General features: G+C 40.1%; 1 protein-coding gene across 1 annotated transcript in view; it reads left to right on the forward strand.

Moving 5' to 3' along the window:
• The window catches only part of DNAJC3 (DnaJ heat shock protein family (Hsp40) member C3), a 63,634-nt gene that overhangs the window by 18,361 nt on the left and 18,458 nt on the right, over nt 1-26,815 (forward strand). The window contains exons 2-5 of the mRNA XM_019971642.2: nt 3,891-4,001; nt 13,592-13,716; nt 15,707-15,781; nt 26,502-26,654. Coding sequence (XP_019827201.1) covers nt 3,891-4,001; nt 13,592-13,716; nt 15,707-15,781; nt 26,502-26,654 — 464 coding nt within the window. The remainder of the gene's footprint in view (nt 1-3,890; nt 4,002-13,591; nt 13,717-15,706; nt 15,782-26,501; nt 26,655-26,815) is intronic.

Here is a 26,815-nt window from a genome sequence, read left to right on the forward strand (position 1 = left end):
GTCCCTTACTTCTCGTGCCTTCTGCTGGAACCTCAGCTCCTCTGGCTTCTTCACCTGATGGTGTAACCAAAACCCTCATTTCTAAAGGGTCTGAGTGCTCAACTGCCCTGTTTTTTGGTTGCTATAGTTTAAAATTAATCTTTAGTGTTGGGCATGGAAGGACTAAGGCCCCAGAGAGTCCCCTAGGGTCCAGGCATACCCCTCTTTGCCACCGTAGCAGCAGAGCCCGCTTCTCCTTGATCAGAAACTTCCTGCAGCTGGGCAGCTCGCTGCCGCTTTATCTCAGCTTCATGCTGCAGGAGGTTTGTATCTTGGAACCAAAACACTCAGCAGCCATTTTAGTGAATTCTAATTCTATAATCCCTTTTGGGGATAGCATTTAAAATAAATATTATTTGCTATTTAAATAAAATATTTAAAAATACTGACCAATTCTGGGTGAAATAGATTAATAAATACATAATGTTCAATGCATATTACCCAATATAAGGATTTTCCATGTAACTGAGACTTTTAACTGTAAGTACTGAGAAAAGTTTAAGATAATTTTGACAGAAGACTTTTCTCAATATAGTTGTCTTTAAGTTTGGTGGGCTATGTGATTTTTGTCAGAACTACTCAACTTTGCATTGTAGCATGAAAGCAGCATTAAGCAGGTGCAGTGAAGGGGCGTGACTGTGTTCCAGTAGGATTTTATTTACAAAAGCAGTTTGCTGACCTCTATTCTAGAAGGTGGGCACACACCAGTTAATGAGACCAGATACAGTATTATATTCTACTCTTCTTGATCTAAAACCGTTAGAATCCATTCCCACGCATGTTCCATCGGTTTCTGCTAGTTTATCAGCAAAGTCTTGCAGTTCTTTTGGTGTATAAACTGTTTTTTCTTTAAGTTTTTATTGGAGTATCATTGCTTTACAATGTTGTTAGTTTCCGCTCTACCTCAGAGTGAATCAGTTACACATATATCCCATCTGTTTTAGATTCCCTTCCCATTTAGGTAATGACAGAGCATTGAGTAGTAAATTGTTTTCTATAGGTCACAGTAATATATGTGCCTGGTGACATCTGGAGTGGTTAGGTGTATCTGAGTGAGCATCGCCTTTCATGGCTTCTGCCCTGAGTGGTTTTCCTTGGAATTTTAAGCAGTTGAAGCCGAGGTGCCACTGACGATGGACGGCAAGCTTCTTCTGTGGGTAAGGCAGGCTCAGAAGGTCTGGGAGGTTGAGTTGGTCCGTTTCATGTAGGTTACAACCAGATGTCTCCATTTTAAGTTTGAGGGTCCCATTCTTTATTAATATGTTCTAAATACTTTAGGAGAGACTTGGAGAGGCTTTGAATTCAACTTTTGTTTTAATTCAGCGATCCTGAAAATTAAATTTTCTGTTTAATTTCCAGCTAAATCATCGCTATGGCTACAAAACATTAAGAGTTTGTTTTAGGGGCTACCGTGGAATCTCTCAGCTAGGAGTTAGCCCTGAGCTTTTCTTTCCTCTTTAGGTACTGCAGTGTGCTCCGAGGAATCCATCCCACAGTCCTTATTCTCATCATTACTGCCATTATGGTCAAGTGCAGCAGCCACTTGGGTTTCCCAGCCGTGTGTCTCAGTTTGCAGCATGTCAACGGCAAATGATATCTTCATTAATTGATTCTATACCTGCTATAAATTACTAACTCATTTCTCATTGACACAGAATTCAGCAACAGCGCTCAAGCTCAAGGGCATGACCAAACCATTCCTTAAATCCCATTTTTGTGGCTCTGTGTCTTGGAATCACTCCCAATACCAATTGTGTATGAAAGTCTGGTTCTCTTCAGGAGACAGAAACCTCATGGTTATTTTAAAAGAGGAAGTTTAATGTAAAGAACTGTTACGATAGGAGGGTGACTGTAATGGTGTCAAAGGAACTCTGTGGGATAGATAGTCCAGAACCGAGAGGCAGTCCCCCAGGGAAGGGCCAGCCTGGAGGGGGTCCCCTCCCCAAGGCTGGGGTTCAGATCTCATTGGAGACAGTGCAGTTGCAGCCCGTTTGTTGATAGAAAGGTTTGCTGAGTTGCCGGGGCTAGAGCTGGTCCACAGCAGCTGGGGAAGCAAGAAGCCACCTTCTCAGGTGTGTGGTGTCCTCGTGGGAGGTGGTGTGTGACCGAGGCTCCAGGTGGCCTAGGGACTGGACCCTGGATTCGTGGCTAGGACAGGGCCCCTCTGGAGGTGGGCCCCCTGCACACGCCGCGGCAGGGGCCAGAAGAAAGGAACCAGGAGGGGAGCTTCCCGCAGTGCCCCTTCAGCGCCCTTTCCTGTCAAAGCCCAGCATTGTGCTCAATGTAAAGAAAAATGCTTACCCACCCCAGTCCGTTATTACAGTCCGTACTGGAGCATGGACGTGGAGCTGAGAGGCGGCACGTCGGTTGATTATTGGCCTGTCGGTCAGATGATGCTGTTCTACTCCCAGCTCCTCACTAGGTCCGCATTTTGCTGAGTGAAACCAAAGCTGAAAACAGTCAGGCCCCTCTACTACTCTGACCTCATCTCATTTGTCGTCTCCCTCGTTGGCTCTGTGGTGGTCATCCAGACCTCCCTGCTGTTTCTGGAACATAGCTGGTAGGCGCCTCACCCCAGGGCCTTCGCACTAGGTGGTCGTCCTTCTTGGCAAACTCTTTTCTTAGATACCTGCATGGTGAGTCCTTGACCACCTTGTTTAATACTGAAAGCCCCACTGCTCCTGAGCCCCCACCCAGGCAGCTCTCCTTTTCACCTCCCGTACTTATGTCTGACTCCTGCTGCTGTAATGTCAGGTGCCACGAGTGACTGAGGTTTTTGTTTCGCTCACTTATCCCAAATACGTAGCACAGGGCCTGGTGCCCTGTAGTTGCTCAATAAGTTCTTGATTATTATGCTACTGCTAAGTCACTTCAGTCATGTCCGACTCTGTGCGACCTCATAGACGGCAGCCCACTGGTTCCGCTGTCCCTGGGATTCTCCAGGCAACAACACTGGAGTGGGTTGCCATTTCCTTCTCCAATGCATGAAAGTCAAAAGTGAAAGTGAAGTCATTCAGTCGTATCCGACTCTTAGCGACCCCATGGACTGCAGCCCACCAGGCTCCTCTGTCCATGGGATTTTCCAGGCAAGAGTACTGGAGTGGGGTGCCAGTGCCTTCTCCGCTGGATTATTATAGTGAATTCTATTTTTTTGTTTGTTTTATTTTTATTTTTTTAATATAAATTTATTTATTTTAATTGGAGGTTAATTACTTTACAATATTGTATTGGTTTTGCCATACATCAACATGAATCCGCCACAGGTGTACACGTGTTCCGCATCCTGAACCCCCCTCCCTTCTCCCTCCCCGTACCATCCCTCTGGGTCATCCCATTGCACCACCAAGCATCCAGTATCATGCATCGAGCCTGGACTGGCCATTCGTTTCATATATGATATTATACATGTTTCAATGCCATTCTCCCAATCATCCCACCCTCTCCCTCTCCCACAGAGTCCAAAAGACTGTTCTATACATCTGTGAATTCTAATATTCATTAAAGTGAGATTCTAGTTAAACAAAGCAGTTCTAATTTTGTTGTTGTTGACCAAGAAAGTTTAAGTATTTTTGCTAGTTACTGTGTTATCCAATTTTCCTTGTATTTTGTAGAGTAGGTATGTTCTTTGGACTGATGAGGTTATTAATATGGATATATTTTCGGGTGGCTTATACACTGTAAAATGAAGCCCTGTACTTGATTGTTGCTTTCTTTAGCTCACTTCAGCTTCTGTGACTTTTTTCATCTGGGTAGATGACTGAAGCAGACAACTATATTTTTAACATTGTATTGGTGAGAGTTCACTTGTGGTTCATGGAAAGTTAATTTGTTATTTTTTTGTTTGACTTTAGGTGCTGAATGTGGAGTAAATGCAGATGTTGAGAAGCATCTGGAATTGGGCAAGAAGCTGCTCGCAGCCGGACAACTCGCGGATGCGTTATCTCAGTTTCACGCTGCAGTAGGTTTGTATCTCGGCATCCAAACACGCAGTGGCCGTCTTGGTGAATTCTGATTTGTAGCGCTTTTTTGGGATTACGTTTAAAATAAATAGTATTTATGGTTTAAGTAAAGTATTTTAAAATGTTTACAGGATTCTGGGTGAAATAGATTAATAAAGTAAACACACAACACTTGAGTACATATGTGTCTAACATGAGAAAATTTTCAATGTAATCGAGACTCAATAGTCATCCCTAGATAGCCTCAGGGGATTGCTTCCAGGACCCCCTTGGATGCCAAGATCTGTGGATACTCAAGTCCCTCATATAAAAGGAATGTAGTATTTGGATGTAACCTACACACATCCTCCTGTATACTTTGAATCATCCCTAGGTTACTTATAATACATAATATAGTACAAATACTATGTAAATGTAATGCAGATGCTCTGTAAATAGCTCTGAGAAAATTTTTTCCCAAGTATTTATATCCGTGGTTGTGGAACCTGCAGGTATGGAGGTACTGTATATATTTTTCTGCCTTCTCAAACAGATTTCACTGAATACAGTTTAATTTTCTTGATGATTTGAGAGCAACAATGTAATAGTTACTTGGAGGTCTTTGGGGGAATCCTGCACTTCATTGCCTGTTCATTGTTGGTTAGACTCCCTCTGCCCCTTAATCTGTTACTTTTTACTGCTTGCTTGTGTCTGCCCATAGCATCAACTGTCTTTGTAGTGTTTAATCTTACAGGACTATGAGAGATGAGATGACCAGAATAAATGTTAATAGGGTGTGAATGAGGTCTTAAAGGTTTTCTTATGAGTCACTATATAAGCTTTTTGACATTGATACTCTTCATTCCTTTTTAATTTACTTATATAGTCTCACCTTTATTTGGGGTGGTTAAGAGTGACAAGTCAACCCGCAGAGTAAGGAGTGAAACATTTTTAATCAGATACAGTTCTGCTCACTAAAAGAATTACTCTATTATAATTTACTATATCAACAAAAAGTAGGTTTTGGCTTGGTGATGTTTTTCTTCATGCTTTTTAGATTTTTATTACTGATGTTACTAACTCTCTGGAATAATAGGAAACCCAGATTTTAATCATAGCTTTGCCACTTGATAATTCTGTGACGTTGGTCAAGTTATGTAAGAAAATGTAGGCTTAAATAAGAAGTTACCTGCATGTTCCCAGCAGTTTTTACCCTGCCACTCAAAAAAGTGCATTCTGTGAAGATTAGATGAGAGAACTGTGTATAAAGATTTCTTTGAAAATAGGGGACAATCACATGTGTAAGGAATATAGAAATACTGTGTCTTTGAAAATTAAGACGTTTCTAAAAACAGAGTTAGTGTGTTAATAGGGTTTTTTTAACTATGTGCACTTTTGATGATGAGCTGGCCTTGGAAAGTCACAGTTTGTTGGCATGACCGTCTGTACTAGTTAACTTTTCGCTAGAGGCCTGTGCTGTGTGGCCGGGTGTCCCAAGCCCACACTTTTCCGTGATTTGAGTTGTCTTCATTGCTGCAGCATGGCAGTTATTGCCTTCGATAATGCAAGTCTTAAAAAATATTCTTTCTTGCTACTGCGAGGATAGTTGCAGAAACATGTACATCTGCCGGGGTCCAGCCCCAGTGGATCCAGGGAATTTGAAGGGGAGGCAGCATTGGCGATGAGGAAACAACAGCTTATTGAAATGTTAATTAAAGATATAAAGAGTGGTTAAATAAGGATAGCTCAGTGAGGAAATTCAGCGGAGAAAAGAGGCTGAATAATTCAGCCAGAAGGTGAGAGAAAGAACGACATGGGGAGACCAAGCTTCGGTGAACAAGGCCCGCACTTTATTTTCCAAAGTAGTTTTTATACCTTAAATTATGCATAGAGGATAATGGGGGAAGGGGTAGAGTCATGCAATAAGCCAGGCTTTCTTCCTGCAAACATATCATATGCAAAAGTTTAGTGATTTGCATCATCTTCTGGCCTGGAAGCCTGTTAACATTTTAAGACCCTTTCTTCAGAAAACTTATTTTTCTCTAAAGGTGATTAGTCAGGCGCCGTCCTCCAAAAGCATTAGATAAAGTTGCATTCCTACAGGGCAAAGGTGTGGTGGGCTATAACAAGAAAAAGAATTAACTCAAGGGTCCAAGGTTACAAACATTAAAGCTACTACTTACACCAATTATATTAATCAATACACTGCCAGGGACACAGCAGGTAAGGGATATGGAAACTTAGCAGCAAACATTGGCCCAAAAAGTGAAAAACCCTTCACCAATACAATTTCTAATCAATTTTTTAACTGCTCAAAGGAATCTGTATTTAGACACTTTAGAACATCTCGTGCCTCTCACAGTTGGGAGGCTCTGAACAATCACCTGTGGCCGGAAAAACCTATTCAGGCAGGCTAGAGGACTTCCAAAGGAGTTTGTAGGTTGAAACACTATCACACCCAGGAACTTTATTAACTGGAGCTGTAAGTTCACTCTTTTTCAGAGAGAGGTAGTGGGGGACAGCCCCCCGTACTGTCAGAGGTGTAGGTGAGAGCACAAAGCAGAAAATAGGCAGACTCTGGTGTTGGGGGTAGATGCGCAAGAATTTCCAGGGGGACTTCTGAGGCTCGATCCCACCTTTGCGTATGCCGAGCTTCCTTCCTCATGACCTTTGCCACGGGCAGAGCTCCTCACGCCGGCTCCCCGCAGACGTCTACTTATTTTGTACTTTATTATTTGCTTTCATTAATCTCACAAATTAATAGGAACATTAAGGGCCATGGCATATTGTTAACGTTGTTTAAAATGACTGCCTATTTTTCTTTAGCTTCACTACCATACAAGAATTCCACAGATGGCTCTTCTCCAAAAATACCCAATAGAATATTTATTGTCTACACTGAAAGACATAAATTAGTAACGCTAAAACATGGTAATTTATTTGTGAAATTCAGAAAAGGGATAGGGTGAGACACTGCTAATGCATTCAGAATTTGAATAGTAATGTCATTCTCTTCATGGTAATTTGGCAAGTAGCAGTGATTCTCAAATGGTACACTTCCTAGAATTTGAGGAAGACCTGTATGTTTTGAGACAATCATCATTTTAATTTATATAAAACACTGATGTTTTATAATTAACCGTAGAAAATAGACTTTAAATTATAGTCGATGGGAATATATAGTAGATTGGGATGGGGTGATGTGGTATCATGGCCTGTTGAATCTTTGTAAGAGGTGTTTGTTTATGAGAAAAGAGCTGTAGGTCTTCTACTTCAGTTATCTTATTTACAAAACATCAAATTTAGTGTGGCCATGCTCACTGCTTCAGATAACCAGTGACTTAGTGAGAGCCTCTTGCAAACAGTGAGTGAGTCCAGGTCTCCTGAGCTTTAGACAGCAGGTTGTGCAGTTACTGTAGTTACTGTTGTAGATCAAAGAGCTGTCCTACTGTAAAAGGTACAATTTGTGCGTGTGTGTGTGTGGTAAAATATCACCCATAATTTTAGTTCAGTTTAGTCACTCAGTTGTGTCTGACTCTTTGTGACCACATGGACTGCAGGACGCCACGCTTCCCTGTCCATCACCAACTTCCGGAGCTTACTCAAAATCATGTCTATTGAGTCGGTGCTGCCATCCAGCCACCTCATCCTCTGTTGTCCCCTTGTCCTCCCACCTCCAATCTTTCCCAGCCTCAGGGTCTTTTCAGATGAGTCAGTTCTTCACATGAGGTGGCCAAAGTACTGGAGTTTCAGCTTCAGCATCAGTCCTTCCAGTGAACACCAAGGACTAATCTCCTTTAGGATGGACTGGTTGGATCTCTTTGCAGTCCAAGGGACTCTCTCAAGAGTCTTCTCCAACACCACAGTTCAAAAACATCAATTCGTCGGTGCTCAGCTTTCTTTATAGTCCAACTCTCACATCCATACATGACTACTGGAAAAACCATAGTCTTGACTAGCCAGACCTTTGTTGGCAAAGTAATGTCTCTGTTTTTTAAAATACTGTCTAGGTTGGCCATAGCTTTTCTTCCAAGTAGCAAGTGTCTTTTAATTTCATGGCTGCAGTCATCATCTGCAGTGATTTTGGAGAAAATAAAGTCTGTCACTGTTTCCATTGTTTCCCCATCTATTTGCCATGAAGTGATGGGACCGGATGCCATGGTCTTAGTTTTCTGAATGTTGAGTTTTAAGCCAACTTCTTTACTCTCCTTTTTCACTTTGGTCAAGAGGCACTTTAGTTCCTCTTCACTTTTTGCCGTAAGGGTGGTGTCATCTGCATATCTGAGGTTATTGATATTTTTCCCAGCAATCTTGATTCCAGCTTGTGCTTTATTCAGCCCAGCGTTTCTCATGATGTACTCTGTATGTAAATTAAAGAAGCAGGGTGACAATATACAGCCTTAACATACTCCTTTCCCGATTTGGAACCAGTCTGTTGTTCCATGTCCAGTTGTAACTGTTGCTTCTTGACCTGCATACAAATTTCTCAGGAGGCAGGTCAGGTGGTCTGGTATTCCCATCTCTTTCAGAATTTTCCACAGTTTATTGTGATCCACACAGTCAAAGGCTTTGGCATAGTCAGTAAAGCAGAAGTAGATGTTTTTCTGGAACACTCTTGCTTTTTCGAAGATCCAACAGATGTTGGCAATTTGATCTCTGGTCCCTCTGCCTTTTCTAAGTCCAGCTTGAACATCTGAAAGTTCATGGTTCACATACTGTTGAAGCCTGGCTTGGAGAATTTTGAGCATTACTTTACTAGTGTGTGAGATGAGTGCAATTGTGCAGTAGTTTGAGCAGTCTTTGGCATTGCCTTTCTTTGAGATTGGAATGAAAACTGACCTTTCCAGTCCTGTGGCCACTGCTGAGTTTTCTAAATTTGCTGACATACTGAGTGCAGCACCTTCATAGCTTCATCTTTTAGGATTTGAAATAGCTCAAATGGAATTCCATCACCTCCACTAGCTTTGTTTGTAGTGATGCTTCCTAAGGCCCACTTGATTTCGAATTCCAGGATGTCTGGCTCTAGGTGAGTGATCACACCATCATGGTTATCTGAGTCATGAAGATCTTTTTTATATAGTTCTTCTGTGTATTCTTGCCACCTCTTCTTGATATCTTCTGCTTCTGTTAGGTCCCTACCATTTTTGTCCTTTATTGAGCCCATCTTTGCATGAAATGTTCCCTAGTCTCTGATTTTCTTGAAGAGATCTCTGGTCTTTCCCATTCTGTTGTTTTCCTCTATTTCTTTGCACTGATCACTGAAGAAGGCTTTCTTATCTCTCCTTGCTATTCTTTGGAAGTCTGCATTCAAATGAGTATATCGTTCCTTTTCTCCTTTGCCTTTTGCTTCTCTTCATTTCACAGCTATTTGTAAGGCCTCCTCAGACAGCCATTTTGTCTTTTTGCATTTCTTTTTCTTGGGCATGGTCTTGATCACTGCCTCCTGTACAGTATCACAAATCTCTGTCCATAGTTCTAAAATATCACCCATAATTCAGTACATTGCTTTAAACTGACTATATAAAAAATTCATTAAATGTTTATGCTTCCACACTTGTAAATTTCATAATGTACTTTATCTTCTTAACTTTTCCTGTGATTAGAAATTGATGTTAGAGTTTGTAATGTAATTTGGGTCGTGGCATCAGGTGTATCAAGGCATCACTTTTTATTATAACGTTATAGCTGACAGTGTTTATGGTTGTGGCATCCTTCTCTCATTTTCATTTTTGAAAAATTACGTGGTTTACATTTTGAAAATTACTTATGCATGGTGTATTTTGTAAATGCATTTTTACACAGAAAAATGTTTATGTATTAAAATTCAGTAGCATCACAGATAACTATAGTACAGATCTGTCTGTGATGTGGTTTTTGCATCTGGCATATAGATATTTTTTGGCAGGAGTCTTAAGATTTGGAACTGTTTGGGTTGGAAACTGTGATTTAAGAAGAGTGTTGGTGTCACTTTTTAAATAGTCTTCTGAAACAGTTGCATCTATTTCACTTTTTTTTTTTTTAATATTTATTTATTGATTTGGCTGCATCAGGTCTCAGCTGGGGACACATGGGGTCTTCATTGGGCCCTCAGGCTTAGTTGCTCTGTGACATATGGGATCTTAGTTCCCCGATGAGGGGTCAGACCCACATCCCCGGCACTGCAAGGCCGATTCTTAACCACTGGACCACCAGGGAAGTTTCGCCTCTGTTTCAGTTTTATGGAGTAGTCAGACACAGGTTGTGTTTCGAGATTTTATCCTTAAGAAAGCGCAGTGTGGGTTTCCTGCAGTGAGGATGCCCTGCCTCTCATCTCTGCAGCCTGGTCTTAACGTGGACAGTGACACTAGGGGCTGAAGCATTTCTTTGGTAGACCCTGCAGAATGTCTTAGGTATATCTGGTATGAATGAATGTCTAAAGGGGTGGATTAAATGGTGGACACGAATGAAATGATAGATTTCTTCAATTGCTTCGTAGGAAAACCAGTATCACACTTAACATAATTTTGCTAAATCCATAGCTGTATTCATTTGGTACTTAAACATATTGTGGTGCTTTCTCATTGAATTTAAACTCCACTTGTGAAAAGGGGATGAACATTACTCTTCACATTTACACAAAAGAGAGCAAAGAGTATTCTAGTGACTTGCCAAAGGTCACATTCCAGTGCAGAAGATTGTAAACTTCTTAAGGATAGGTATTATCTTACTGTTGTTATTATTATTACTATTTTAGTCTCTGGTGGTGCTGAATAAAAGTTTGAATGAATGAAGGGATAGAGTTGGGTTAGCTGAGAGCAAGAATGAAAAGGTTTTTTTAAAAATTAATTACTTTGTTTTAATTGGAGGCTAATTACTTTATAATTTTGTGGTGGTTTTTGCCATCCATTGACATGAATCAGCCATGGGTGTACATGTGTCCCCCATCCCGAACCCCCCTCGCACCTCTCTCCCCACCCCATCCCTCTGGGTCGTCCCAGTGCACCGGCTTTGAGTGCCCTGTTTCATGTGTCGAATTTGGACTGGTGATCTATTTCACACATGGTAGTATACACATTTCACTGCTAGGGAATGAAAAGTTTTTGTACGTCCACAAGGGTGGTGTTGTTTCTGCCTCCCGCTGCCCCCGTTTACAGCGTCATTTGTAATTGGCTTTCTGATGTTTTTCTCCAGGTAGTAGTTGCATTTTTCTTTATTAGAGCTAATTTTCTCATATTTGAATTGTTTGACAGTTTTAGGATTAGACTTTCATTTCTCTTATTCAAATTTTGAATAAACTAGTAAAACACTTGACATGTTTTCGAATGAAGTCTAATACTTCCATATGTAGGCTTGCATATAATTTAAATAATGAACTGTCTTTTATTTGGATGGATAATAGGGCAAGTTATTATTTTCAATGTTATCAAATCTTATAATGTGAGAAACTAAGCATGTTTCTTAAACCAGTTCTTGTTCAGCTGCTCCGTCATGTATAATGATATAGAAATGGGCATGGGTTCTGGGAACTGATAGTATTTAAGATGAAGAACCAGGAGAGGCTGCTTCGATTTGCCATTTAAGTGACCCTGTGTCACTGAGCACATCGAATCTTGATTCCTAGGTTGAGCCACTGACATTTGATTCCTTATTTTTAATAGGTTCAGTGTTATAAATTGGGCTTCCAATCCCATTTCATATCTTAAAATACCTAAAAACTGAATAGTAAAATAAGGGAAAGTGAATGCCCCCCAAAATTTTTATATAGACTTTTTATTTGGGGATATCAAATACTTAATAAAAAGCTTTTTCACCCATAATCTTCTCTGAAGGTTTTTCTGCATAAAAACATTTGACCATGTTTTTCCCTGGCTGCCTCATTGTTTCACTTTTTTATTGTAGTAAAATATACAAATCAGAATTCACCATTTTAACCATTTTTAAGCATGTGGTTCAGTGGCATGAGGTGCATTGGCATTGTGGTGCAGCCATCACCACTGTCCATCTCCAGAACTTGTTCATGATGTCAGAGTGAAGCTCTGTGCCCATTATGCAGCTGTTTCCATTTCTGATCCCCCTCTCTTCTCAGACCTGGGCGGCCACCACTCTAATGTCTGTCTTTAAACATTTGACAACTCTCAGTGCCTCACAGAAGTGGAAACGTACACTATTTGTCTTTTGTGTCTGGCTTATTCCACTTAGGATAGTGTCTTCAGGGTTCATTCATATTCATATTCAAATTCGTCAGAATTCGATTCCTTTTTGAAGGCCGAATCATACTCCGTTGTCTGTATATGCCACGTTTTATTTACCCACTCGCCCGCCTGTGGGCGTTTAGCTTGTTTCCACCATTGGGCTCTTGTGAATAATGCTGCTCTGAATACGCGTAGACAGTTACCAGCTTTCAATTCCTCTTCTTCAGGGTTGTACCTAATAGTTTGTGCCGCTTGGTTCCCTATCTGTGTATTGCTCCTCCCGTCTTCCCTCTTCCCGCTGGTAACCGTTAGCTTGTTCTTTGTATCTGTGAGTCTAGTTAGAACTAGTTCATTGTATTTTTTAAGATTCCATATATCAGTGATATTATACAGTATTTGTCTTTCTCTGTCTGACTTAGTTCACTTAGCCTAATGCCCTCCCAGCCCATTCATGTTGCTGCAAATGGCAAGATTTCATTGTTTTTTACACCACATCTTCTGTATCCATCATCTGTTCATGGACACTTAGATTGTTTCATTTCTTTTGAATAGGTACACCTAGAATGGAATCGTTGGTTCACATGGTAATTCTGTGCTTAGTTTTGGAGGCCCCTCTATGCTGCTGTTCACAGTGGCTGCACCATTTCACATTCCCTCCTGCAGTGCACAAGGGCTCCCATCTCCACATCCTCGCCCATACCTTCCACCTTTCTTTCCTTCCTCTCTTTTTCCCTCCCTCCTTCCCTCCTTTCTTTCTCCTCCTCTTCTTTCCCTTTCCCTTCCTTTCCTTTTTCTTTTCTGGCTGCTTGCCTTCTTTCAGATACTGACTCTCACCTTGCTCTCTGGTCTCACTCTCCTGTCCATTCTCCATCCTGTGGTCCATACCCTTATTTCTTCACTGTCATTTTAGCTGGAGTTTGGGAAAGAGCAGGGATTGCACATTCAGTGTATCATTGTAACTGGGTCTATACTATTCTAAATGTGAATAAGTGTAGAATCTATATTCTCAGTCAGTATTTCATTTAAGAAAATTTCAACAAAGACAAACATAATTGCATATTTATAAAAGTTGAGTTGAATATAGTTAATATTCTAGATCAGAAGTTGGCAAACTTTTCCCCTAAGGGGCCAGATAATAAATATTTTCGGCTTTGCAGCTATATAGTGTCTATATTTTTCTGTTTTTTGGACAGCTCTTTAAAAGTGTAAAAAATATTCTTAACTTAGTCTGAGGCTTGCTTTTGGCTCAGAGGCTACAGTTTGCTGAACCCCTGTTCTGGATTTATTTGCAGTGATCTTATTAGGCAAAATGACCCAGTATTGATGAAGAAGTTCTTTCCTTAATGTTTTTCTTAATAGAAGTGCAAGCTTTAATACTGTTAAGGTGATTTGGGTTTTTTGAATAAAGTACTGCAAGTTAATATTTATTATTTTAATTTTCAGATGGTGACCCTGATAACTATATTGCTTACTATCGGAGAGCTACTGTCTTTTTAGCTATGGGCAAATCAAAAGCAGCACTTCCTGATTTAACTAAAGTGATTGAATTGAAGATGGATTTCACTGCAGTAAGTGCACCTAAACTTTCTTAAAAGGAAAACTTAAGGAAACTTGGAAGAGGTAATTTGTTTCTTAAGGTGAAAGTTGGCGTGCTAGGCATAGCTGGAGGGTGTAGAAAGCCACTGGGATGTGGTGGACTGGGCAACAAGAGAGATTCAGTCCTCGGAACACAGTGTGTGAAGGAGGCACAGTGGAGTGGGACATTAGGTGATTTTCAGGAGCATTGCAGGCAGATTCTTTACCATCTGAGCTACCAGGAAAGGCCGGGAATACTGGAGTGGGTAGCCTATCCCTTCTCCAGGGGATCTTGTCAATCCAGGAGTCCAACAGGGATCTCCTGCATTGCAGGCAGATTCTTTACCAGCTGAGCCACCAGAGAAGCCTGGAAGTGTGGCAGTGATGTCAGCTCTGTGGTTTGGAAAGGTATCTGGGTGGAGGATGGGTGCAGGCTGAGAAATGAGCTGATTGAGAAGCTGTTGAATTAAGAGGCTGTCAGGTGACTGACGGCAGTTTCAATTAAGGCCGTAGTGGGAAGACTAAAGTTTTAAAGAGGGAGCAACGCAATTAAATAGTGGTCTGTGATGAGGATACAGTGTGAATTAGACAGAGTCCTGCTCTGAACCAACACTCAAGCTTCAGAAGTGGAGGAATTTATGGTCTAATAGGATATCTTGACAGTTGGCAGGTCACTGTAATGGCTTAAAATAATAGGACCCAATTATATTGTCTCACAATTTGGCAGTTCATTTATTTGTGTGTTTGTGTCCTGCTGTAATCCAGAAATGATTTGAGATGACTGATTAGATGTGGGTGAATATTTGGCTTGAAATAATTGTATTATTTTAAGATGGAGTTCACAAGTGTCAAATTTTATTACTTTACCCAACTAAACATAACTGTCCACAAAGGTTAAGTAGCTCATTTTCCTAGTATTATAGTATTTATTAGCCAGTTGAAGTGGCTTTAATTTTGCTTTTTATGTGTGTTGATGCATTTAACAAAGGATTAGGGAAATTTTTATGTACTGTGAAAGTAATATATGTCTTAGTCAAATATTGGTGTGGTTTCTGTCTTATGGTAGACATTCATCATCTGAGAGTTGGTATTCTTGGAAGAGATGGGACTGTGCACATCAGAAGAGGAATATCAGAGTTGACTGATGGATGTTAAAGAGGCATTGTTATTCTGGTTATAGTGGAGTAAATGTGTGCAATTAAGAGTTAATAAAAAAACAAAAACTATGTCCAGAGCTTTGATTGGTAAAGTCCCAGGTTAAACAAGTTTTATTAGAATTGCAAAAAGTTATTATGATGGCTTAAAGTACTTTTTAAGTGAGATATAACTCACATATCATCAAATTTACCCTTTTTTAAAGTGTGTAATTTGGCAGCTTTTATTGTAGTATATTCACAAGGTTCTGCAAACATCACTGTTATCTAGCTCCAGAACATTTTTATTAGCCCCAAGGAAGCCCTATTCCCATTAGCTGTCACCTCCCACTTCTGTCCTAGCCCTTGGCAACCACTTCTCTCTGTCTCTATGGATTTGTCTGTCTTGGATATTTCATATGAACAGAATCATACAATGCACCGCCTTTTGTGTCTGACTTCTTTCACTTAGTGTAATGTTTTCAAGGTTCATCAACATTGTAGCATCTGTCAGTACTTCATATCTTTTTATGCCTGAATAATATTCTATTGTATGGACATATCATATTTGCTTCTTAATTAGTTGATGGGAATTTGGCTTGTTCTACTTTCTGGCTGTTGCTTTGAGCATTCATGTCCAAGATTCTATTTATTTGATATAATAAAAAATATTTTTAAGGAAGCAGACTCTAACAAAATTTATAAATAGTCATTGGTTCTAGGAATTATTCTCAGAGGGCCAAGTGATGTGGGTATAAGAAAAATTAGTATTTCATTAGCCTATTTAGTTTTATTCTTTGGGTTTGAAGAAAATTTAGTATACTCAGTATATTTTTTTTTTCTTTTTTAGGCAAGATTACAGAGAGGTCACTTATTACTCAAACAAGGAAAACTTGATGAAGCAGAAGATGATTTTAAAAAAGTGGTAAGTTCAGTTTTTATGTGGCTTTGCTAAGATTTATTTTGAGTGAACATACTGAACTTATTTTTTTTATATATTAAGACATTTTAATAGTTTTATACCTGAGAGGGAAAATTGTTTGGTTTGTTTATGTAAGAATCATAGTTCCTAAATTAATATTTAGTGGCTGACATCAAAGAATCACTTTAACAGATGGAAGGTAAAGTGTATGGAACAGATAAATAATCCTCACTCAGTTTATACAGCTCATGTTCTGCTTTGTCCTCCATGAGATCTAGAGATGTCAGCTGAGCTATTCTGAAAGTTGCCTGAGTGACCCAGGAAACCCTTTATCTGATTTGAAAGGGATAGTGAAACAGATTTGCAACAGGAAATTTTGTAACCAGCCACTTAGCTACTTTACAAAATGTAAATCATTTTGGATTTGTTGAGGAGATGTTACAGGTTACATGGAATTGAAGGGATTATACCCTGAAAAAGGATTTGAAGAGACACAGCTAGCTGGTGTCTTTATACCTTCAGGGGGCTTGTTTTAAGACCCACTTGTTTTGTTCCACATGGATTTGATTCTGGAGTGTTCATATATACACATGTGTGTGTGTGTGTATGTCTTTCATTGTTCATTATTTGCATTTTTATAGTTTATCCAAATGCTTAATTACTATGATGATAACCACTATGAAAATAAAAGTAAAACTTCCGTTTGCCTAACCTTTGTCACAATACTCAGTCACATGCAGACAAATCCAGAACACATTAGATATTAATTGTATTGAATCAGAAGCTGACACTCTTGGTCTTAATAAAATTCAATGTCGTTTTCAGCATTTTGCCATCATTTATCTTTTGTGCTGTATTGACTCCTCAATCCAAAACCCTGTGGTACACTGTTCAGCATCGCACACCGATGAGGTCTGCCTGGAGGGCACCTGACACATTGCCATTTTGCCCCCGTCTTTCACTGAAACACGTTAGCTGATCGGCAGCTCTGTCCAGAAGGCCCTGTGCCTTCAGAGGAGGCTCCAGGCCTGCAAGGTAGTCAGCATGCCCGTGGGACAGATGCTCCGGGTCAGACAGTCTTTAGCAAACGGGAGGTTTCTCAGACTGTGAGCTTCATAGATCAGGTGCCATAAAAGAAGGCATCTCCTGACCTGAAGAGAGAGATGTGACAGGGAGGGAGGAAGCAAGTGCCCAGGCCTCAGTGGGCACTGGGGCAGGAGACGGTGTGTCCAGTCTTCTGAGGAACCTGGACCAAAACACAGAGGCTCCGCACTGCCCACTGCTGGCTGGACACTTGATCCTCGAGGCCTGCACTTAAGCCATGTTTGTATGCTCTTCTGCTTAAAATAGACAAACAAAAAAATTCAGTGTCATTTTATGTTTATCTAATATTCCCTGCTGCTTGGGAACTTGTTAGAGAGGAGCTTGAAGGACAGGTGGCAGGGAGTCAGTTCAGTTCACTTCAGTCGCTCAGTCGTGTCCAACTCTTTGCGACCCCATGAATCACAGCACACCAGGCCTCCCTGTCCATCACCAACTCCCAGAGTTCACCCAGACTCACGTCCATCGAGTCAGCGATGCCATCCAGCCATCTCATCCTCTGTCGTTCCCTTCTCCTCCTGCCCCCAATCCCTCCCAGCATCAGAGTCTTTTTCAATGAGTCAGCTCTTCGCATGAGGTGGCCAAAGTACTGGAATTTCAGCTTCAGCATCATTCTTTCCAAAGAAATCCCAGGGCTGATCTCCTTCAGAATGGACTGGTTGGATCTCCTTGCAGTCCAAAGGACTCTCAAGGGTCTTCTCCAACACCACAGTTCAAAAGCATCAATTCTTCGGCGCTCAGCCTTCTTCACAGTCCAACTCTCACATCCATACATGACCACAGGAAAAACCATAGCCTTGATGGTTTTTCTAGATGGACCTTTGTTGGCAAAGTAATGTCTCTGCTTTTGAATATGCTATCTAGGTTGGACATAACTTTCTTTCCAAGGAGTAAGCGTCTTTTAATTTCATGGATGCAGTGACCATCTGCAGTGATTTTGGAGCCCCAGAACATAAAGTCTGACACTGTTTCCACTGTTTTCTCATCTATTTCCCATGAAGTGATGTACCGGATGTCTGAAAGATGATGCTGTGAAAGGGAGTCAGTAGTACTGGAGAAACTTTACCTGGCCCAGTCCTCTAGACACACAGCAAGTGTTGTGTAAAGATTTGTTAAATGGATGAGTGATAAAACATAATAATTAGTTTCCTTCTTTTTAATAAGTGCTTAAACTTAGAGTTCTTTTTCCAGTTACAAAGACTGGAGTAGCCTTTTAGAAATAACACACTTTAGAATAAAGCTTTAGCACAAATTAGTCCTTACCGGGCATTGGATGTATCCTTTCAGCAGTGTGGATGTATCTTGAGTTAATGTCTTTTCTGTCATCAATATTAAAACCTCTCAGGAATGAGAAGGGGACTTTAATGAAACTTCACACTTGTAATTTTTCTCTGACAGTCACACTTCTGCTAATGTGTTCTTAAAACTGCCCTTGCTGCTGTTGTCACAGGGTTCTTCCATGAGAATGTATACCTGTATTGAATGATCTTTCCTTTTTAATTGAAATCTTTATTGAGAGAATTATAGATTCCCATGCAGTTGTAGTCAATAGTACAGAGAGATCCTGTGTACCCTTTACTCAGTAAGCAGTTTTCGCCAATGTTAATATCTTAGGAAACTATTGTATGATATTGTAACCAGGATATTGATGTTGACACAGTCTACCAGTATCTTGACTGTGTTAATGGATACAGGGAAGTGTATAGAATTAAATACACAGAGATAAATGAGTATTCATTTCTTAGATTTTTGTGCATTGATTTTGTATCCTGCAACTTTACCAAATTCATTAATCAGCACCAGTAGTCTTCTGGTGGCCTCTTTAGGATTTTCTGTATGTAGTACCTTATTTTCCAATTTAGATTCCTTTTATTTCTTTTTCTTCTCTGATTGCTGTGGCTAGGACTTCCAAAACTATGTTGAATAAAAGTGGTTAGAGTGGGCATCCTTGTCTTGCCCCAAATCTTACAGAAAATGCTTTCAGCTTTTCACTGTTGAGTGTGATGTTAGCTGTGGATTTGTCAGATATGGCCTTTATTATGCTGAGTTATATTCTCTCTATGCCTACTGCCGGGGTCTAGCCCCGGCTGATCCAGGGTATTCGAAGGAGAGATGGCATCGGTGATTTATTTAAATATTAATTAGAGTAATAGCATGAGGATAGCTCAGTAGGAAAATTCAGTGAAGAAAAGAGGCTGAGTAGCTTGGTTTATGCGGAAAATCAATATAACCTGTGACACCAGATTAGCTCTGACCATGGAGGCCGCAGACGCCCTCTCGAATAGCGGAAGGTGCCCCACCTTAGACACCTTCTCGAGTGGGTCTTAGAAGCCCAGGCAAATAAATGGTTGCAGAGGACCTCCGTGCTCCAAATGGAGACTCAGCCGGAATGTGAAAAGAAAGAATGACATGGGGAGACCAAGCTTTGGTGAGCAAGGCCCGTAGCTTTATTTTTTTATTTATTTTTTTAAAAATTTTATTTTATTTTTAAACTTTACAACATTGTATTAGTTTTGCCAAATATCGAAATGAATTTGCCACAGGTATACATGTGTTCCCCATCCTGAACCCTGCTCCGTCCTCCCTCCCCATACCCTCCCTCTGGGTCGTCCCAGTGCACCAGCCCCAAGCATCCAGTATTGTGCATCGAACCTGGACTGGCGACTCGTTTCATACATGATATTATACATGCTTCAATGCCATTCTCCCAAATCTTCCCACCCTCTCCCTCTCCCACAGAATCAATAAGACTGTTCTATACATCAGTGTCTCTCTTGCTGTCTCGTACACAGGTTTATTGTTACCATCTTTCTAAATTCCATATATATGCGTTAGTATACTGTATTGGTGTTTTTCTTTCTGGCTTACTTCACTCTGTATAATCGGCTGCAGTTTCATCCACCTCATTAGAACTGATTCAAATGTATTCTTTTTAATGGCTGAGTAATACTCCATTGTGCATATTTCTTATCCATTCATCTGCTGATGGACATCTAGGTTGCTTCCATGTCCTGGCTATTATGAACAGTGCTGCGATGAACATTGGGGTACACGTGTCTCTTTCCCTTCTGGTTTCCTCAGTGTGTATGCCCAGCAGTGGGATTGTTGGATCATAAGGTAGTTTTATTTCCAGTTTTTAAAGGAATCTCCACACTGTTCTCCATAGTGGCTGTACTAGTTTGCATTCCCACCAACAGTGTAAGAGGGTTCCCTTTTCTCCACACCCTCTCCAGCATTTATTGCTTGTAGACTTTTGGATCGCGGCCATTCTGACTGGTGTGAAATGGTACCTCATAGTGGTTTTGATTTGCATTTCTCTGATAATGAGTGGTGTTGAGCATCTTTTCATGTGTTTGTGAGCCATCTGTATGTCTTCTTTGGAGAAATGTCTGTTTAGTTCTTTGGCCCATTTTTTGATTGGGTCATTTATTTTTCTGGAGTTGAGCTGCAGGAGTTGCTTGTATATTTTTGAGATTAGTTGTTTGTCAGTTGCTTCATTTGCTATTATTTTCTTCCATTCTGAAGGCTGCCTTTTCACCTTGCTAATAGTTTCCTTTGTTGTGCAGAGGCTTTTAAGTTTAATTAGGTCCCATTTGTTTATTTTTGCTTTTATTTCCAATATTCTGGGAGGTGGGTCATAGAGGATCCTGCTGTGATGTATGTCGGAGAGTGTTTTGCTTATGTTCTCCTCTAGGAGTTTTATAGTTTCTGGTCTTACATTTAGATCTTTAATCCATTTTGAGTTTATTTTTGTGTATGGTGTTAGAAAGTGTTCTAGTTTCATTCTTTTACAAGTGGTTGACCGGTTTTCTCAGCACCACTTGTTAAAGAGATTGTCTTTGATCCATTGTATATTCTTCCCTCCTTTGTCAAAGATAAGGTGTCCATATGTATGTGGATTTATCTCTGGGCTTTCTATTTTGTTCCATTGATCTATATTTCTGTCTTTGTGCCAGTACCATACTGTCTTGATAACTGTGGCTTTGTAGTAGAGCCTGAAGTCAGGCAGGTTGATTCCTCCAGTTCCATTCTTCTTTCTCAAGATAGCTTTGGCTATTCGAGGTTTTTTGTATTTCCATACAAATTGTGAAATTATTTGTTCTAGCTCTGTGAAGAATACCGTTGGTAGCTTGGATAGGGATTGCATTGAATCTATAAATTGCTTTGGGTAGTATACTCATTTTCACTATATTGATTCTTCCGATCCATGAACATGGTGTATTTCTCCATCTATTAGTGTCCTCTTTGATTTCTTTCACCAGTGTTTTATAGTTTTCTATATATAGGTCTTTAGTTTCTTTAGGTACATATATTCCTAAGAATATATTTTATTCTTTCCGTTGCAATGATGAATGGAATTGTTTCCTTAATTTCTCTTTCTGTTTTCTCATTATTAGTGTATAGGAATGCAAGGGATTTCTGTGTGTTGATTTTATATCCTGCAACTTTACTATAGTCATTGATTAATTCTAGAAATTTTCTGGTGGAGTCTTTAGGGTTTTCTATGTAGAGGATCATGTCATCTGCAAATAGTGAGAGTTTTACTTCTTCTTTTCCAATTTGGATTCCTTTTATTTCTTTTTCTGCTCTGATTGCTGTGGCCAAAACTTCCAAAACTACATTGAATAGTAATGGTGAAAGTGGGCACCCTTGTCTTGTTCCTGACTTTAGAGGAAATGCTTTCAGTTTTTCACCATTGAGGATAATGTTTGCTGTGGGTTTGTCATATATAGCTTTTATTATGTTGAGGTATGTTTCTTCTATTCCTGCTTTCTGGAGAGTTTTTATCATAAATGGATGTTGAATTTTGTCAAAGGCTTTCTCTGCATCTATTGAGATGATCATATGGTTTTTATTTTTCAATTTGTTAATGTGGTGTATTACATTGATTGATTTGTGGATATTGAAGAATCCTTGCATCCCTGGGATAAAGCCCACTTGGTCATGGTGTATGATCTTTTTAATGTGTTGTTGGATTCTGATTGCTAGAATTTTGTTGAGGATTTTTGCATCTATTTTCATCAGTGATATTGGCCTGTAGTTTTCTTTTTTTGTGGGATCATTGTCAGGTTTTGGTATTAGGGTGATGGTGGCCTCATAGAATGAGTTTGGAAGTTTACCTTCCTCTGCAAATTTCTGGAAGAGTTTGAGCAGGATAGGTGTTAGCTCTTCTCTAAATTTTTAGTAGAATTCAGCTGTGAAGCCGTCTGGACCTGGGCTTTTATTTGCTGGAAGATTTTTGATTACAGTTTCAATTTCTGTGCTTGTGATGGGTCTGTTAAGATTTTCTATTTCTTCCTGGTCCAGTTTTGGAAAGTTGTACTTTTCTAAGAATTTGTCTATTTCTTCCACGTTGTCCATTTTATTGGCATATAATTGCTGATAGTAGTCTCTTATGAGCCTTTGTATTTCTTTGTTGTCTGTTGTGATCTCTCCAGTTTCATTTCTTAATTTTGTTGATTTGATTTTTCTCCCTTTGTTTCTTGATGAGTCTGGCTAATGGTTTGTCAATTTTATTTATCCTTTCAAAGAACCAGCTTTTGGCTTTGTTGATTTTTGCTATGGTCTCTTTTGTTTCTTTTGCATTTATTTCTGCCCTAATTTTTAAGATTTCTTTCCTTTTACTAACCCTGGGGTTCTTCATTTCTTCCTTTTCTAGTTGCTTTAGGTGTAGGGTTAGGTTATTTATTTGACTTTTTTCTTGTTTCTTGAGGTATGCCTGTATTGCTATGAACTTTCCCCTTAGGACTGCTTTTACAGTGTCCCACAGGTTTTGGGTTGTTGTGTTTTCATTTTCATTCGTTTCTATGCAAATTTTGATTTCTTTTTTGATTTCATCTGTGATTTGTTGGTTATTCAGCAGCGTGTTGTTCAGCGTCCAGATGTTGGAATTTTTAATAGGTTTTCTCCTGTAATTGAGATCTAATCTTACTGCATTGTGGTCAGAAAAGATGCCTGGAATGATTTCAATTTTTTTGAATTTACCAAGGCTAGATTTATGGCCCAGGATGTGATCTATCCTGGAGAAGGTTCCATGTGCATCTGAGAAAAAGGTGAAATTCATTGTTTTGGGATGAAATATCCTATAGATATCAATTAGGTCTAACTGGTCTATTGTATCGTTTAAAGTTTGTGTTTCCTTGTTAATTTTCTGTTTAGTTGATCTATCCATAGGTATGAGTGGGATATTAAAGTCTCCCACTATTATTGTGTTATTGTTAATTTCTCCTTTCATACTTGTTAGCATTTGTCTTACATATTGCGGTGCTCCTGTGTTGGGTGCATATATATTATAATTGTTATATCTTCTTCTTGGATTGATCCTTTGATCATTATGTAGTGACCATCTTTGTCTCTTTTCACAGCCTTTGTTTTAAAGTCTATTTTATCTGATATGAGTATTGCTACTCCTGCTTTCTTTTGGTCCCTATTTGCATGGAAAATCTTTTTCCAGCCCTTCACTTTCCGTAGCTTTATTTTCAACCAGGGCTTTTATACCCGAAGTTACACATAGAGGATAATAGGAGATGTGAAATCATGCAAAGTCAGCAGTCTTTGATCCTTATCGAAACCAGGGTTTCTTTCCTGCAAATTTATCGTATACAAATGGTTTAGGTGATTTACATCATCTTCTGGCCAGAAGGCCTATTAACATTTTATGACTCTTGACAAAGATTTGTCAACCGTAAGACTTATTTTCTCTAAGAGTAATTATTTTAAGGTTTGGCGCCATCCTCCGAAGGTGTTAGATAAAGTTGCATTCCTATAGGGCAGAGGTGCAGTGGGTTTACAACAAAGGAAAAAATTTATTACCTTAAGGGTCTAAAGTTGCTAACACCAAGGCCACTACTTATTTTTTCTTCATACCAACTATATTAACTAATACACATTCAAGGATACAATACAGGGGATGTGGAAACTTGGCAGCAAGCACTGGCTCATCAATGAAATCTTTTAGTAGTTTTATTCTGACAGTTTCTAACTCTCTGAGAGGCTCTAAGCTATTTGAATATCTTAAGCTTCCCATGCCTCTCGAGGCTGGGAGACTGTATGCATAGCTGTAGGAGTCCGGGTAAACTTGTCAGGCGAGTTAGAGAGCTATCTGAGGGGTTTGGATTTAAACACTCCTAATGTCCAGGAACTTTATTAATTGGAGCTGTAAGTTAACTCTTTGTCAGAGACAGCGAGATGGTGGTGGGGGACAGCCCCCAGTAAAGTCAGAGGTGAGAGCACAAAGCAATAAAGTAGGCAGACTCTGGTTTTTGTGGGGTAGATGCTTGAGAATATCCAGGGGGGACTCCTGAGGCTCGATCCCGCCTTTGCGTATGCCGAGCCTCCTTCCTCATGACCTTTGCCATGAGTGGAGTGCCTCTCTCTCGCTGGCTCCTGGCAGCCTACTTTATGAAGAGTTTTTTTTGGTAATTATTAATAAATGTTGAGTTTTAGCAAAAGCCTTTTTTTGCATCTATTGAGATGATCATATGGCTTTTATTCTTTGTCAGTGTGGTATATCACATTGATTTGCAGATGTTGAAAAGCCCTTGTATTCCTTGAATAAATCCCACTTAATCATGGTGTATGATCCTTTTAATGTGTTGTTGGAGACAGTCTGCTAGTATTTTGTTGAGGATTTTTGCATGTGTTCATTATTATTTTTTTCTCTGTAAGATAGTGACCATGGTAAATAAGAAATAAAGTATTGTAAAATAGGTAAAGGTTTGCCTGAAATGTAAAACACCAAAGAAGAGAAGGGATATCAAGAGACATGACAAAAGGAGGGAGGGAAATGCCAGCAGGGTTAACATGAGAGGGTAGTTGAGAAGAGTCAGCACCCTTGGGAAAAGAGTTGAAACTCTCCCGAGTTATAAGTTTCAATCTTTAGTTTGTTCCTCAAACTTCTTTCTTAAACCTCTTTGGAGGAATCCTGTCTCTCTCATCCCCGGCCCCTGGCCCTGATGAGGCCCCGATGCCCTGAGCCCTCCTCTTCTCCCGTCCCCACTGTCTGACCATGGAGTGAGGCCAAGTCCTCCACCCTCCCCCTGCCCCTCCCTCACCTGCCTCCATGGAGGATTGTGTGGAGGAGGACAGACTCTACCCTTTGGGAGAGAAGAGATGCAAATCCCATCCAGAAGCGGCAGTTACCAATAAGCATCTACCTTTACCCAGAGTAAAGTGACGGTACACACACGTTTAATACCCGCTCCAGCGTGGTTCATCGGAAGGATTCGGCTACCCCGAGGATGGTAAAACAAAGACAAGCATGCCATGGCCCAGAGCAGAGCAGCTTCCTTCAACTTGGACAGTTTAGTCACGCAGGGAAAACCCACCCCAGAGTGAGCTGAGGTTACCAGTTTGTAGTTAGCTATGAATATTTGGAGTCCTAGCCATTCCTTCAAAAACCAAAGATTAAAACAACAGAAAAAATATCTGAAGTATCCTCTAAGAAACAAAATGGAGAAATGCAGACCCTTTACCAAGAATTAATGTTCTTAAGGTTTCTAATCTGCAGTATTCTCTCCTACCAGTTAGCTTGTGGAGGTGTTTTTTAAACATGAGTCCACTAAAAGGGGAAATGGTGTGATTGGAGAATTGAAGGAGAGACATTTCTAGAAATAACCTACTGGCATTTGCACCTCACCCAAAATGGGAGAGAGCCCATTAACTACAATTTCCATCTTAGTAGAAACACTAGATTTCAGGAGTTAAATATAACTGTAATCTCAAAAAATTTTATAAAAAATGAGTAGTTTCTTAATGTAGGCACTTTTTTTTCCTGAGCCATTAGGCTTAAGATTTTTCCATCTGGAGGAAGAAACTGTTAAGAGTGACTGCTAGAGGCCCGGCTGGGGGCGGGAATGAGCTGTAAGCAGACACAGGGATCTTACTGAGGTGGCAGAAACGGTCTAAAACTGTGGCAATGGTTGCATGCTTCATAAGTTTGTTAAAAATCATAAAATTGCACATTCAAAATGAGTGAACTTTATGGCAAATAAACTATACCTTGGTGAAGTTGTCTTAAAAAAAAGAGATACAAACCTCCTAAAACCACTTCATAGGCCTTTTAATAAGCTGTTACTCTCTTATTTTTCTCTGTAAAGTCTTTCTTATTGTGCCTCAACCCCTCTGGCATCAGATTTTTTCTTATACCTCTAAAACACTGCCCTTCCCTTCAGTTTCCCTCTGCCTTTCAGTATTGTGGTACAGTTATTTTATACTTAAAAAATAAATCCTTAAGAAACGTAACTAGAAAGCAAAACACATGGAGCTTGAGTGTTTCTGCAGAGCCGTACGTCAGAGCGTGAGCGCGGTGCGTCCCCTCGTCTCTCCCTTTTCACAGTCCTAAATCCATGTGCTTCCTGGAAAGTTGTGGTGCCCCAGTCTTCTGACTCCGGTTCCACTGCCCGCTCTCGTCATCACGTGGGTGGGAATAAAGATGCCTTGGCTGCTGCCTCCCACGGTGATCAGCACCCGGGGCTAGTCGTGGGGGAAGCTGGCTGTGCCTGTGTTTCCCTACTGATCCCCCAATAAACTCGAATGTTCGGAAAGTTCAGATAATTGTGTATGATTGTTAGTCTCAAAAAAAAAAAGCCCTGTTTAGTTTAACTTCTTCTTATTGTTACAGCTCAAGTCAAATCCAAGTGAAAATGAAGAGAAGGAGGCCCAGTCCCAGCTTGTCAAATCTGATGAAATGCAGCGTCTGCGCTCACAAGCACTGGATGCCTTTGAGAGCTCAGATTTTACTGCTGCTATAACCTTCCTTGATAAGATTTTAGAGGTAAGTTGTTTTGCTCTTGCAGCCGACAAGCCTGACAGTTACTGCATTTTCCTGTGAGGTATGTTTATATGCTTTGACATGTTATATACCACAAAAATCCTAGGTAGCATAAAATCAGATCAACTCTGGGGTTTTCCACTCTTAATTGAAAGATGACGTTT

The sequence above is a fragment of the Bos indicus genome, chromosome 12 (genome assembly GCF_029378745.1).
Source record: "Bos indicus isolate NIAB-ARS_2022 breed Sahiwal x Tharparkar chromosome 12, NIAB-ARS_B.indTharparkar_mat_pri_1.0, whole genome shotgun sequence".
NCBI lineage: Eukaryota > Metazoa > Chordata > Mammalia > Artiodactyla > Bovidae > Bos > Bos indicus.